General features: G+C 43.1%; 1 protein-coding gene across 1 annotated transcript; it reads right to left on the bottom strand.

Annotated features, from left to right (window-relative positions):
• Positions 1–6,020: 6,020 nt before the first annotated feature.
• Positions 6,021–14,338, bottom strand: NUDT19 (nudix hydrolase 19; the record flags this gene model as incomplete). Its single annotated transcript, XM_084257597.1, has 3 exons — positions 13,462–14,338; positions 7,404–7,611; positions 6,021–6,226 (listed from the first exon to the last, which is right to left on the bottom strand). The coding sequence occupies exons 1-3, from the start codon at positions 14,152–14,154 to the stop codon at positions 6,021–6,023; spliced, it is 1,107 nt and encodes a 368-aa protein (XP_084113723.1). The 5' UTR covers positions 14,155–14,338.
• Between the last annotated feature and the right edge of the window lie 1,501 nt (positions 14,339–15,839).

The raw sequence follows: 15,839 nt of genomic DNA, 5'->3' as shown, positions 1-15,839 counted from the left end.
GGACTACATCAAATTAAAGAGCTTCGGCACAGCAAAAGAGACAATAACAAAAACAAAGAGAAACCCCACCAACTGGGAGAACATTTTTGCACACAACACTAATGATAAAGGACTGATCACAAAAATCTGCAAAGAGCTGATGAGACTCAGCAACAACAAAGAAAATAATCCAGTCAAAAAATGGGCAGAAGAGCTAAAAAGAAACTTCTCTGAAGAGGAAATGCAAATGGCCAACAGGCATATGAAAAAATGTTCAACATCACTTGTAATCAGGGAAATGCAAATCAAAACTACCATGAGATACCATCTCACACCAGTGAGAATGGCACATATTAAAAAAACTAGCAACAACAAATGTTGGCGAGGGTGTGGAGAAAAAGGAACTCTTCTGCACTGTTTGTGGGAGTGCACCCTGGTCCAACCACTATGGAGAGCTGTGTGGAGATTTCTGGACCTACTAAACATAGAGCTTCCATATGATCCAGCAATTCCACTCCTACGTATTTACCCAAAGGACACAGAAACATCAATTCCAAAGAACACCTGCACCCCTATGTTTATAGCAGCACTATTTACAATAGCTGAGCTATGGAAACAACCCAAATGCCCAAAAATAGATGACTGGATCAAAAAGATGTGGTACATATATACCATGGAATATTACTCAGCATTCCAAAAAGATAAACACATGCAATTTGCAGCAACATGGATGGCGCTGGAAGGGATCATGCTCAGCGAAATAAGCCAGAAAGGAAAAGAAAAATACCGGATGGTCTCACTCATAGCAGGAATCTAGAAAACTTAAATAAGGGACCAGGAAAATGAATAACTATAAGAAAGTGAAAATCAAAATCAACAAAAAACTATGAACCAAAGACACTCTATGGGGGGTAGGGGGCGGAAGGGGAGGGATTGGGGTCAAAATAAGGGGGTTGCAATTGTATTGGGAATATAAAAATAAAATTTATTATAAAAAATGTTATGTATACTGTCCAGTATATCCTGTTATTCTGTACACACACTCTGAAGCCTAATTTTGTACTTTTGTGAGTTCTGAAAATCTGGAGGTTATCTTTGAAACTCAAAATGTCATTCAGGTATTGTTAGTTTTGCTTTGACTACAACAGGACTTTTTATCTGAAGAGCAAAGTTTTTCTTCAGCTCAAGAAAACTATCTTTTCTAAAGAATGCTTTTCTATTTGTTCTGATATTTTCTTATAGATATGCCAATAACCCACATATTGCATGCCCATTCTATCTTCTGCAATTTTTTTAATATTTTGTTTTATATAATTCTTACATCATATTTCATTTTTGCACAATGTATGCATTTTCATTTTGGTTATATTCCCCAGACAATCACTCCCCGCCCTTATTTTGACCCAATCCTTCCTCTCCCTCCACCCCCAGTAGTGTGTCTCTGGTTTATAGTTGCTTGTTGATTTTTACTTTGTATTAATTAGTCTTTTTTCCTGGTCCCTCATTTAGGTTTTCTAAATTCCTGCTATGAGTGAGACCATCCGGTATTTTTCTTTTTCTTTCTGACTTATTTCACTGAGCATGATCCCTTCTAGCTCCATCCATGTTGCTGCAAACTGCATGTGTTTAATCTTTTTTGATTGCTGAGTAATATTCCATTGTGTATATGTACCACATCTTCTTGATCCAGTCATCTATTTTGGGGCATTTGGGTTGTTTCCATAGCTCAGCTATTGTAAATAGTGCTGCTATAAACATAGGGGTGCAGGTGTTCTTTGGAATTGATGTTTCTGTGTCCTTTGGGTAAATACGTAGGAGTGGAATTGCTGGATCATATGGAAGCTCTGTCTTTAGTAGGTTGAGGAATCTCCACACAGCTCTCCATAGTGGTTGGGCCAATTTGCACTCCCACCAGCAGTGCAGGAGAGTTCCTTTTTCTCCACAACCTCCCAACATTTGTTGTTGCTAGTTTTTTTAATATGTGCCATTCTCACTGGTGTAAGATGGTTATCTCATTGTGGCTTTGATTTGTATTTCCCTGATTACAAGTGATGTTGAACATTTTTTCATATGCCTGTTGGCCATTTTTCAGCAATTGTTTTTGAGGATGCAGTAATACAGAGAACCAAGGACAAAAACAGTTCATAAATTCAGGTTTGTCTAAAGGCAACAGTTCTGAGGTGGGAAAAATTTTGAGTAGTTAAGGAGCAATGATGAGCCTTCTGATGCGAGTATACTGGGAGAGGGTTACATGAGATCAGCGAGAACTGTGGGGTCTTGTTGCCATAGTACACTTAGTTTGTAAGTGTGAAAAAATGTCATTGAAGGATTTTAATGGGGCAGTGAGGATGTGATTTACAGTTCACTGTCAAGATCACTTTCCCAATTTAAAGGAAGATGCTCTGTTGGTAGGAAGAGATGAATGTGGTTTAGACTAAGTTGGTAACAGTGTAGAGGTCAGAAGAGGGGAGATTCAAGATAACTGTGAGTAATAAAATCAACAGGATTTGTTAGTCACCTAGATATAGAAATGAAAGAATCAAGAATGACTAAGATTTCTAGCTCGAACACCTGGTAGGTTTCTGATATAAAAAAGACTGTGTTTAGAAGATAAAAATAAAGATTAGGAACAAAATTAACTGTTTTAATGGAGATTCTAAAATAAATAAAACAAAAGTATAGTTTTCTCTAACTTAACGAGTAAGAGGTAAGCAGTCCAGAACTGGCAGGCAGCTGTGCCACAACATCTGGCTTAGCACTGGGCTCAAGGCAGCTGCTCCAGTTACCACCAATTCCAGCCAGTGAAAAGGGAAAAGAGAATATGGAGGCCAAGCAATTTCATTTTCCAGGATGTATCTTGGAAATCACTTATATCATCCAAAGAGAGAAGAAGGTCTGAGAACAAGTATTAAGAGACACTAACACCTACAGCCCAGTTAAAAGGAAGAAATTAACAAAGACGACTGGAACAGTTACTAATTGGGAGCAAAGAGCAGTAGAAAAGAAATTTTCCTGGCTGTGCCCTGGACAGGATGGCATGAAACAGGGAAATCAGTATGGGCAAGAAAGTGAGTTGAAGAAGAAGAGGTAGAGAAAAGGAATTGGCTCAGGTAGCTGGCCTTCACAAGGTAAGAAAGACCCTATAATAAATGTGAGAAATACTAGCAAATTGGGCTCTAAAACAACATACTCTTTCAGCTCAAGAGGACAGCCCTAATATTTTGGGCTGGAAGAAAGGGTTGTAGGGCTATCACCTTAGGTAGGAAATCATGTGACAGTCTCCCAAAAGGAATTCTTGGGAGATAAGGTTCTTTCACATTTAAAAACAGCAACAAAACATGTCTTTTAGCAAGAAAAACCAGTAACATTTCTTTATTACCATCTCCTAAAATCACCCAAAGGCATATATAACTCCAGTGAAAAGGACTGTGTTCGGAGCACTGGGAAAGGCAGTGTCACCCACAAAGTGGCTGGACCCTCTCTTGGCCTTGGACCTGGAACCGTTTGTCACTGGGAGATAGAGGCCTCACAGCCTGTGCTGCACTTGTCACCTTGTATGGGAATTTTTCCGGTTCAGACTCAACGTGTGCACCTTTGTTCTGCTCACACATGTGCATCCCATGCACCTCGCCAAGACCACTACTCTACCTGTTCCCTGTGGGGAAAAGCTAGGATCCACCTACTGCAGTAAGAGAGGTGTGTGCAGGCCAACTGCCCTGTGTCAGTGACAGGGAGGGACCAGGTGGCCCTGGAGTCTACTACTGGAAATGTTCTTGCTCTGTGAGCGAAGCACTGTTCCACCCAGTCTTGCTTCTATTGTGATTTCCTTGGCAACTGTGATGCCAAGATGCAGTGGGGGCCAAAGTGTTCAGATTTCTGCTTTTATGGACTGGCAACAGATGTCACTTGCTTCACATGGAGTTGGGTTCTGCTCTTGGCTGAGACGCTATTAGTTGTGTAAATCTGTTTCTCAGCTGTGTCACAGGCACAATCATGGTGTTCATTGAGGGCTCTTCTGGCTATAATGTTTTCCATAACAAAGATTACTATGCCCAAGACCAAAAGTCATTAAGGAGAACTTTCTATACATTCAGAAGCCAGCTAGAATGCCAACAGTATCTGTGGTTCTCAAATTTTACACATTTGAAACATTTGCTGAAGAAGATAGATTTATTCTAGATCAGAATTTCTCAACCTTAGCCAGATAATTTTTGGTTGTGGGCAGTTGTGGGCATTGTAGGATATTTGATTTTATCTTTCCACAACTCTGTCACAACCACCAAAACTGTTTTCAGATGCCAAATGTCCCCTAAAAGGCAACAGTGTCCCAGGTTGATAATTGATCTGGAAGTATTCCTTTAATCAGGATTAAATAATACACATAAACTTTATTTATCAACACCTCTATAGGTAGGAAAACTAAGACATTTCATGAAAAATGAAATATATTTTATGTACACTCAATATACAAAATACAGTAAAAGATGTGAAATAGAATTGGTGTCTTAACTATTTTGCAACTTTAATCAATAAATACTATTCCTTTTTTTTAAAGATTTATTTATTTATACAAGAACCGGGGTACAGGCAAGATGCGCGGGAGAGTGAGAAGATTCACCAGAGACAGATTGGGGAATAGAACAGGCAGGCTGAGGGGAGAAGCAGGAGAGACAGGAGAGGTCTGCCGCGCCATGTGGGATTCTCACTGGCCGGCCGGGATCAAACCCGCGCTACAGAGGCTGCGGACAGCTTCACAGTGAGGCGCTCAACCGCCTGTGCCACCAGGGAGGCCCTAAACACTATTCCTCTTAAGAGGTAAAAAAAAATTACAGATATAAACATTTAATTACAACACTAACCAATTTGTATTAACATTCCAGAATAAAAATAATTAAAGCTTTTTTCAAGGCTCCATTATGTCCTTAAATATTAACTAAAACAGACCTCCAATTTGGTAAGCCCAGTAACTAATGCCATTTGCTTTTAAACATAATTGATCTTAATCATCAAGCTAAACACCTAACAAGAAAATAATGACATAGTTATTTGAAGATTGTCTCAGTCTACTAATCAGGCACCCTTAATACCAGCAGAAAATCTAAGGAATTCATGGATCAGCCCCCTAAGCATATCAAGGAGAAGTGTTAATACACTGGGCAGTTAGAAAATAATGGCAGGGGGGCATCCCCGGTGGCACAGCGGTTGAGCACTGGGTTGCGAAACTGCCCGCAGTCTCTGCAGCGCCGGTTCGATCCCCGGCCACCAGGCAAGGGTCCCACATGGCGTGCAGATCTCTCCTGCCGTGCAGACCTCTCCTGCCGCCCGCTGCTCCCCTCAGCAGTGTACTTCGTCAGTCTGCCTGCTCTGCTCTCCTCTCTGACTCTGGTGAATTCTCTCACCCTCCTGCGCTTCTGACTGTACCCAGTGCTTGTATAAATAAATAAATAAATCTTTAAAAAAAAAAAAAGAAGAAGAAGATAATGGTAGGGGCCTCCCAGGTGGCGCAGTCGGTTGAGCACAGTGCTGTGAAGCTGTCTGCAGTCTCTGCAGCGTGGGTTAGATACCGGCCGGCCAGGGAGATATCCACGTGGTGTGGCAGACCTCTCCTGTCTCACCCGTTGTTCCCTTCAGCAGTCCTTCTGCCTGTTCTGCTCCCTGCTCTGTCTGGTGAATCCTCACCCTTCCGTCCATCTGGCCTGTACCCCGGCTCTTGTATGCATGAATAAATCAATCTTTAAAAAAAAAAAAGATAATAGCAGGTCATTTTATTTAAACTTTTGAGATAATGAAACAATAGTGGGAACACTGAATTTTTGGGGGAGAGTGGTAACAAGATCATTAATACTTTATACTTGTGGCATATTCTAAGGTTTAAAGAATAAAATAAACAAGAGAACTCTTGATATGAAAGTACACTTGAAAAATGAAAGACTGTACTATAACTTTTATAGGCACAAAATACCTTAAGTTTCACAAAAGTCCAGTCTATCTTCATTATTTATTAGGAAGACTTCAAGTAGGCTGCCTGACAAAGCTGTTGTCTATAGTTGGCTCTTATTTACTATGTAGTTCTTGGGATAAACATGTTTATACTTTGACTGAACAGTCACATAGATGCCATAAAGATGGCGACTGTATATCACTAATCGGTGAAATTTTTTGCCTGCTTTCATGATTTCTTCATTCTTTTTTTCAGTGGATATAAGTTCTTCTAAAAACTTTGAGTCTTCTAAGTACAGTTCGTCTCCTGAAAAATATTTTAATTCCATAAAGCATTACTTTATAAAGCATTCCAATATATTAGCAATATACAAATCAGTCTTTATTTTCTATTTCATGGATTTGAAACTAACCTAGTTAATAACCCTAACTTTACATTAAATAATCTAACTTTATGAGCTTACATTTCTTTTTTTGTTTTTGTTTTTAATAAGCTCCCTCCCCCCATTGTTATACTCCCAGTCAAGAATTTCTTTGGCGGGCCTCCCTGGTGGTGCAGGGGTTGAGCACTGCACTTTGAAGCTGTCAACAGCCTCTGTAGCGCAGCTTCGATCCTGGTGAGCATCCCACATGGTGAAGCAAACCTCTCCTGTCTCGTCCACTGCTCTCCTCAGCAGTGTATTTCGGTCATTCTGCCTGTTCTGTTCCCCTCTGTCTCTGGTGAATCCTCTCACCCTCCCGTGCATCTGGCCTGTACCCCAGTTCTTGTATAAAAATAAATAAATCTTAAAAAAAAAAAGAATTTCTTTGGGCACATAATATTGAGGACCAGTATTGTTTTCATCACAATCTGCAACTTTTCTTCTAGTTCATGACTGTAACATAGTCAATGTAAACATAAATCATCATATACCCATCTAATTTTTGATGTTTCATTAAGGGCTGCTCCAATAATTTTAAGATTACATTGGAAGAATTATCATTTATACATCAAAACTGCTAAACTTTCTATCCATAGGCTGAGTGACAAATATCACTGAGAATGAAGACAGGTAGCTATGAAGTAAGATAGGTCACAAAGTCCACTCCAAGTTGTCACAAATGCTCCATCCTGTGCTCACCCTAAAACAGACCACCTACAAACTCCCTAATTCAAATAACTTAACAATTTACATGCTCTCATAATTCAAAATTAAAATGTAAAAAAGCAAGATAATGTGAGAAAGAAATCTGTCAGTTTAAGAACTATATTTACATATGTACATGCATATTATTTATAGTGATTTATTCAGAACTCTTTATAAAAATACCATGGATACTTTATATGTTTTGACTTTATTTAATTAATACTGTCTTAGAGTATAAAACACAGACTGTAACTCATGTCTTGGTGTTAGACAATACTGCCATACAGTTCCTTAAATGTGAATAATTAAAAAGTTAAATGTGAATACTGACACAAGCATCATGCTTTAGCGATTTACCTGGTAAAAGCTGGACCATCCCATCAGCTGTTAATAATGTGATCGGCAGAAATCTTTGCACCCCTTCCAATGCCTGATTCAAACAAAATTCGTGCAAGTCAGAGAAAGAGGCAAAATTTTCAAGTCTTCTTATTTCATAGAATTGTGGTGGGGCCAACCAAATTTCTTTTGATATGAAATTTTCGACTGCCTCTGATGGAGATGACCACTGTGGAAGAAAAAGATAGGATTTCCTAAGGTTTATTCCATAGACAATGCAAGATTTGAGACTGTTAGAACAATACCTAAGGACTAATTAAAGATATAAAATTAATTCATAGTGTACCTTGCTATATTCCTCTGAGATAACATGAAAAAATTGGGTAGAAAGATTGGGTGAGTTGATTCCCTTAAAGAGGCTGATTTAGGGCCTCCCCGGTGGCGCAGCGGTTGAGCGCTGGGTTGTGAAGCTGCCCGCAGCCTCTGCAGCACCAGTTCGATCCCCAGCTGCTCCCCGGCCACTGGAGGAGGGTCCCACATGGCGCGCAGACCTCTCCTGCCGCCCGCTGCTCCCCTCAGCAGTGTACTTCAGTCCTTCTGCCTGCTCTGTTCCCTGCTCTGGCTCTGGTGAATTCTCTCACCCTCCCGTGCTTCTGACTGTACTCAGTGCATATATAAACAAACCATCAAACAAATAAATAAAATAAAAATTTGAAAAAAAAAAAAGAGGCTGATTTATTGGGATACTGATCTAGAGAAACAGGAGAGATCTGCAAGGGTTGGCCTGTGAGAACTGTTCAGCATAAAGGAAGGAGATGCTAAGAAGGCAAGATAGTGCTGGTCACTCCAAAGGAAGATGCTGAAATGTAAACTCATGGCAGGAGATTGAGAATTTGGTGCCCATTTGCTCCTTTCATAAATGAGTGTCTTGGTGAGGTCATAAGAATGTGGTGATAGACAAGACTAAGGCTTTCTGAGGTCTTTAATAAGCAAAATAGTGTGATCTGTGTTACATGTCAACAATATGGGTAAAAGCACAGGGGTAATAGGAACTTTCTGGAAGGTCAAAGGGCTGACTATCACACAGAGGTATATGTAGTAACTGCAGGGAATCAACCAGATAGTATTTGCCCATTTATCAATAACTTAAGTGTCCTCACTGCTGTGACCTGCGCTCCTTTCTAAGCCTGCCTTCCATATACAGTTTGATAAAAACAGCTGATTCAATGAATATGGAATAATCCCAAAAGGTCTTTCTTTCACTGGTCTATTAAAAACCCACTCTTAAACTGGAGGAAACCAATACCCATTCCCAAACCCAGAGAGTTAAAATTTACCTCTGCCTTAGATGGGCCATAGGCTGAAGGTCACAAGCAAGATTATATGTGCTTAAACATCCACTGATAAACCTGCTAAAACTTTAATCTATGTGTTAAGCAATTTATGTTTAACAAGTATCTCAGATTATTCTGAAGTAGGCAAAGGCTGCATTTTGAGAAAGAGAGCTCTGGTCTCAAAGGACCACACAATCCATAAATTTTTTCCATAGCATTCTGCTTGCTCAATTCTATGTGAGTTGAGTGATAGGAATAAGATAAAGGGTTAAGTGACAGATTCCAACCCACTTATTTCAACCTGTCCAGATTAGTCTAGATCATCAGTGAAAATAATTTATCATGTATCAATTACTCATTGCCTATAAAGCACTGCTCTAAATACATTACATAAATATTCTCAGTCTTTCCTCTAGAAATTCTGAGTTTCAGACTTTGCAAGGAGTTGGGAGGGTGGTGACCACTCTAAATTTCCTGTTTCCACACCTTGATATATAAACACTTTAGGCAAACAATACTTTGTTGTGAGAGGTTGTCCTATGCACTGAAGGTTGCTTAGCAGCATCCCTGGGATCTACCCAGGCTAGGTAGCCCCCAATATTAACAACCAAAAGTGTATCCAGACATTGCCAAATATATTCAGGGTTGGGATGGGCATATTCCCAGTTGAAACCCACTAATGTAGAAGAGTTTAAGAATTTTTTACTGGAACCTCCTCTTTCAGCCTGAAGAACTATAATTACCATCTTCCATCACAATATAAACAACAGAGAGGTGGACAAAATCTGTGACATTACCATTTTCAGACACTGAAAATGTAGAATTTGTGAGAAAGGGAAAATGAAGTGAGTACAACTATTACCCAGGCTTTCTGTCTCAAGGTAATTCCCAGGCTGAAGCACAAGAAAGGAGAACCTAATCAGAGTCTAGGGTTTTTACTGAGTTGAGGAGACACAGATCAGAGTTTGAGATGGCCCATACAGGCTAGAATTGGAAGGCAGTATACCTGAGAATATAATCTGTAGAGGGTGCCCTTCAGTCTTTGCTAAACACTAATTTATATACATCAAGAGGTGAAACTACGTGACACCGGAAAACAGTGATTCCTGAGAAAAGGACAATAACCTGGGACTTCAAGACTAACAATTTCCAGGGCTCATCTAGGGACAGGAATTTTTCTAATTTCCTCCAACAATAGTGGAGAGTGTCATGGTAAATATAAATGATATTCAGTAGACCCCAGGATGGCCACACAGCAGCTAAATAAGTCCTAGAAAGAAAAAGATAAATACTGGATGAACTTACTTATAGGTGGAATATGGAGAAGCCAACCGAAAGGTCAAGAAAAAGTCAAACAAGCTGACCATAGAACTGAGGCATACAGCAGAGGGGGAGGAGAGAGCAAAACAGGGGAGGGATGAACACAAGGGAATATGGTGATGGTTCATAGGTGATATGGTGGCAGGAGAACTGTGGGGACTAAAACAATGTAAGAAAAAAATTTTATTTAAAAATAAAAAATATTGGGCCTCCCCAGTGGCGCAGCTTGCGAAGCTGCCTGCAGCCTCTACAGTGCCAGTTCGATCCCCAGCTGCTCCCCGGCCACCAGAGGGAGGGTCCCACATGGCGCGCAGACCTCTCCTGCCGCCCGCTGCTCCTCTCAGCAGTGTACTTCGGTCCTTCTGCCTGCTCTGCTCCCTGCTCTGGCTCTGGTGAATTCTCTCACCCTCCCGCACTCCTGACTGTACCCAGTGCTTGTAGAAATAAATAAAAATAAATCTTTAATAAAAAAAATAAAAATAAAAAATATTTAAAAAAAGGAAGATTAAAAAAATGAATTACTCCTACAATGAAAACTACTATACACCTACTCTAAACCCTTAAACTCAAAAGCATCAAGTTAATTTGCAGTAACTCAACTTTCCACCAGGAAAAGTCTAATATTCTTTAAAGGAATATAATAAAGTGCAATAATCAACATAAAATCACAATACTTAACATCTAATCAAAATTTCAAGACCTATGACAAACCAGGAAAATGTGACTCATAGTGAGATGAAAAATCAGTCAACAGGAACAGGCCCAGAAATTATGAAATGACATTGAAATTATGACATTATGAAAATCCATTAAAACCTGGTACAGTACTATAAATCTGTTACATTGGCTCAAAGATATAAAGAAAACATGAGAGAAACAGAAAATGTTAAAAAATAACTAGATGGAGGGCCTCCCCGGAGGCGCAGTGGTTGTGCGCTGGGCTGCGAAGCTGCCCGCAGCCTCTGCAGCACCAGTTCGATCCCCGGCCGCCAGCAAGGGTCCCACATGGCACACAGACCTCTCCTGCTGCGCCCGCGGCTCCCCTCAGCAGTGTACTTCATCAGTCTGCCTCTTCTGTTCCCCGCTCTGGCTCTGGTGAATTCTCTCACCCTCCCACACTTCTGACTGTCCCAGTGCTTGTATAAATCAATCTTTTTTTTTTTAAAGATTGATCTTTTTATTTATACAAGCACTGGGTACAGTCAGAAGCATGGGAGGGTGAGAGAATTCACCAGAGTCAGAGCGGGGAGCAGGACAGACTGACGAAATACAATGCTGAGGGGAGCACCGGGCACGGCAGGAGAGGTCTGCGCACCGTGTGGGAGCCTCACCTGGTGGCCGGGGATCGAACTGGCACTGCAGAGGCTACTGGCAGCTTCGCAACCCAGCACTCAACCGCTGCACCACTGGGGGAGCCCAAATCAATCTTTTATTTAAAAAAAAAAAAAGAACTAGACGGAAGGAACTTGTAGAGATGAAAAATACCTGAAATGCAAATTATACTGGATGGTATTTACAGTAGATTGCATTTTATTTTGGAGAGGAAAAACTTAAAAATAGCAATAGAATCTATTCAAAATAAAGCACAGAGACGAAAAAAATATTTAAAAAATGAACCCATGGGATGTTACCTTGTAGTCCAAAACTAGGGAAAGGTGAAAAATGTTTGGAGAAATAAAGAAGAAACCACGTGTATCATAATCAAATTGCCAAACACCAACAATGAAGAGGAAATATCTAAAGTAGCCATACACACCAACCCCCCCCCCAAATTTTATAGAGAGGAACAAAGAGTTAAAAGCAGACTTCCTAATGGACAATTATGCAGATAACAAAACACCTTTCATTACTGTTATCCTAGAATTCTATACCCAGCCAAAATAGCTTTCAAAAGATAAATCAAAACAAAATATTTTTTAGACAATATTTTCACAATCAGAAGATGTGACATGCGAGCACTAGTAAGTTTTTTAGGCAGAAAGATACAAATCTACAGATTTAAATCTATAAATCTGTATAATGGAATAAAGACTGATAAGATAGTATGTGTATATGTAAGGAAACATAAAAGACATTTCCCCCTCATTTTCATGGTTCTGGTATTCTAGTTTCTAACAGAAATAAAAGTCAAAGGTATGGAAACAATATCATAAAATGGGGGAGAGAGGCACAGAGAAGTGGAAATTTGTTATTATAAAGTTCTAACTATATATATGAAGTGTAAAAAATTGCAAACTCTAGAGCAACCACAAAGAAGTGCAAGTCAACAATGGAGATAAAACAGGGCTTGTGCAAATAAGCTAAAAGAATTCAGGAAAAGAAAAAGTGGGAGAACAAATGGGACAGATTAAAAAACTAATAGAAAGATGGTGGATTTTAATCTGATCTAATCAATAATATTAAATATAAATTATCTAAATACAATTAAAAGGCAGAAATTGTCATTGGATTAAAAAAAAAGGAAGACTATGTTGCTGCCTACAAAGAAACACACGTTAAAAGACACGTTAAAGTGAAGGATGGAAAAAATACACTACCCCATTGCTAGACTAATATGACTATACTAGTATCAGAGTAAACTTCAGGTTTCATAATTCATAATATTATCAGAGTTAAAGGTTATTTCCTAATAATGAAAAGGTCAATCCTTCAAATCTTTAACAGTCCTACATGTATGCACAGCACTTTACAAGGAAGCTTCAAAATACATGAGCAAAAAACCTGATAAAAATGAAAAGAGAAAAAGATAAATCCAGTAAATCACTGAAGATTCCAGCATTCCTCTCTCAGTATTTCATGGAACAAGTAAAGGACATAAAGACCTGAAAGACATTATCAACGAGTTTAACCTCAAAGGTATTTTCACAAGCACTCCATACACATTCTTTTTTCGAGAAAATTCTCCAAGATATGTTTGTGGCCATCAATGGCCATCAAGCAGGTCTTGATAAATTCAAAAAGTTTAAATCATACACAGTATATTCGAAAAGGAAAGATACTACAGTTGATCTTAGCCAAAAGGCCAAGAAGCAATTCGAAGAGGAAAGACAAATAAATGGCTGTAGGGATGAAATGAGGTTGGGTCTGAAGTGCTTGAACCAGAAGCAGCACCTGATCAGGCTCCGCAGTCACCAGGAATCTCCGTAGGGGACCGCAGGGGCAACCAAGGGAGAAGACATGCCAATGGCCCTGGGGCTGTAAAGCCAAGGAGCCAAGGAAAGCAGGGTGGACTTCACCAACGTGCGGTCCTTGACCCCCCCCTGGTTCCCATGCCCACCCACTTTGTATGACCCTGAGGATGTGAACCTAGTCTCTCTAAGTGTGTTGTATTCAGAGGACCCTGATGGGCCTTGGCCACCAGTCGCGGTCCTCATTCTGGGGCTCCCGTGATGCCCTACTCCGCGGCCGCGGTGAGGACGCCCTACCTGGCAGCCCACCACCTCGGCCGCGTCTGGGTAGACAGGGGGAGGCTGCTGCAGGCAGCACAGGTAGAAGGCAGTGTCGAAGCGGCGGAGGCCCAAGCGTGTGAAGGGCGTGAGCCAAGAGCTCCAATCGTGCAGGGCCCAGATGTCGGGCGTGCAGTCAAGGTCGGCGCACAGGTGCAGGAAGTGGCGCGGGTCCTTGCGGACGCGGGCGCGCCAGGCTTCCAGGCCCGGCGTCTGCTCGAGGGGGCGGCCCAGCACGGGCGCGGCGGGCGGGGAGTCTCTGGGCCGCAGCAGCAGCACGCCCGCCTCCTCGAAGGTCTCGCGGATGGCGCAGATACGAAAGGCGACGTCATCGGGCAGCGCCGCGGGGTCCCCGTCGGCGACGTCGGGCAGCACCGGGAAGGCGGCGCGCGAGGGCGGCGACGGGCCCAGGCCGAAGCGCGGCGGCCGGTGGTTCGGCGCGAAGAGGCGCAGCCATTCGGCCGAGCGGTCGGCCGCGTCCAGCACGCCCCCCGGGAAGACGTGCGCCCCGGGCATGAAGCCTTGGCGCGAGGAGCGCTGCAGCAGCAGCACCCGGAAGCCCTCGGCGGGCGGCGACGCCGCGGCCGGGCTCGGGCGCGTCCAGCCCGCCGCCAGCATCAGGGTGGCCGCCCGCCGCCAGCTGCTGGAACCCGGCCGCAGGGAGCCGCTCATGGCGGTCGGCGGCGCGCGGCTTCCGGGCTCCGGGTTCGGGCCGGCCAGGAGCGCCTGGGCGCTGAAACTGCCGCCCGCTGAGGTCGTCCGGGCGTGAGGACGAGGCCGGTCATGGAGGGCGAACTCCCGGTCCGGCGTAGGCTGGGCGCCGGGTGAACCCTGCCAGGGGGAGGAGCACGGCGAGCCCTCCTCCCAGCCCGGCGCTCTCGCGGGACCGGGACCGTCGGCGCCGCCCGCGCGGGATGGATAGTCGCGGCCGCCCCTAAGGAGGGTGGCATAATACCCACCCGGGACGCTCTGACCCAGCTCAGGGAGGCTTGGCGGCGCACGTGACCGGCCAAGGTAAAACTACGATGCCGTGTTTTCACCAGCCGTCGTGACACCTACCCCACCAAACCCCGAGAGCTAGGACTTACTCCCTTAAATCGGGTCGACACGTGGGTGTGTTTACTTTGGCAGGGGGGCGGCCCAATGGGCGTGGCTGACCTTTCCAGATTCTCTTGAACCCCACCAGTGAGAAACTCTTGTGGGAACGAGCTGCCAAATTATATGTTTCCCACTGCACAGCCGCATGTGAAAGGTCCACCTTGAGTCCCCCAGACGTCATGATCATGTATTCTGGACCCTTTTTATTGTCTGGGCAGCTGTGACCATCTTAAACGGCTTAGGTCACTTGTTGACTTCTGTTTTCATGGGACATGTTTAATCCACACCTAGAGAAGGGAATTTCTTTATTTCTTTTTTTTTTTTTTTTAAAGATTTATTTAGGGCCTCCCTGGTGGCACAGCGGTTGAGCACTGGGTTGCGAAGCTGCCCGCAGCCTCTGCAGCGCCTGTTCGATCCCCGGCTGCTCCCGGACACTGGAGGAGGGTCCCACATGGCGCGCAGACCTCTCCTGCCGCCCGCTGCTCCCCTCAGCAGTGTACCTCGGTCCCTCTGCCTGCTCTGCTCCCTGCTCTGGCTCTGGTGAATTCTCTCACCCTCCCGCGCTTCTGACTGTACCCAGTGCTTGTATAAATAAATAAATCTTAAAAAAAAATGATTTATTTATTTATGATTACAGCAACTGGGGTACAGGCCAGAAGTGTGGGAGGTGAGAGGATTCACCAGAGACAGAGCAGGGAACATAACAGGCAGCTTGACCAAAGTTCTCTGCTGAGGGGAGCAGCGGGCGAGTCAGGAAAGGTCCGTTGCGCCATGGCCATGTGGGTAGTAGCTACCTGGCCGGGGGTTGAATTCATGCTGCAGAGGCTGCAGAGAGCCCCACAGTGCTGTCCTCAACCCCTTGCGCCACCAGGGAGGCCTCCACCGACATTCTTAGTGGCTGTAATACTCCCTTCTCCAAAAGAAATATTACTGTTTTTTAAGAAAGGCCTGTTTAAATCTGGGTTTTCTCTTTTACAGTCCCTCATCAGTTGCCAACAACTCCCACAATAGCTCTTGGGATTTATCACACATACCTATGTTTTTGGATGAGATACAGACTACTTTTGGTCTCATTTGCATATCATGCGTTATGGGTCATTTCCTGGGGGTGAAGACACACATGGCACTGCTAGTATTTTGGCTGATTTTTGTTAGTATCATTTTCTAAAGGTGCAAATCCCTGTGTACTGACTGCATCCCCAAAACAAAAATAGCCACATACAGAGAAAAACAAAGGGAGGGCTGTTGTCCAGTGGGAT

Source organism: Talpa europaea, assembly GCF_964194135.1.
Source record: "Talpa europaea genome assembly, chromosome: 16".
NCBI classification, from domain to species: domain Eukaryota; kingdom Metazoa; phylum Chordata; class Mammalia; order Eulipotyphla; family Talpidae; genus Talpa; species Talpa europaea.
Note: the sequence above shows the minus strand (reverse complement) of the source record. Positions and strands in the feature narration are given on the sequence as shown.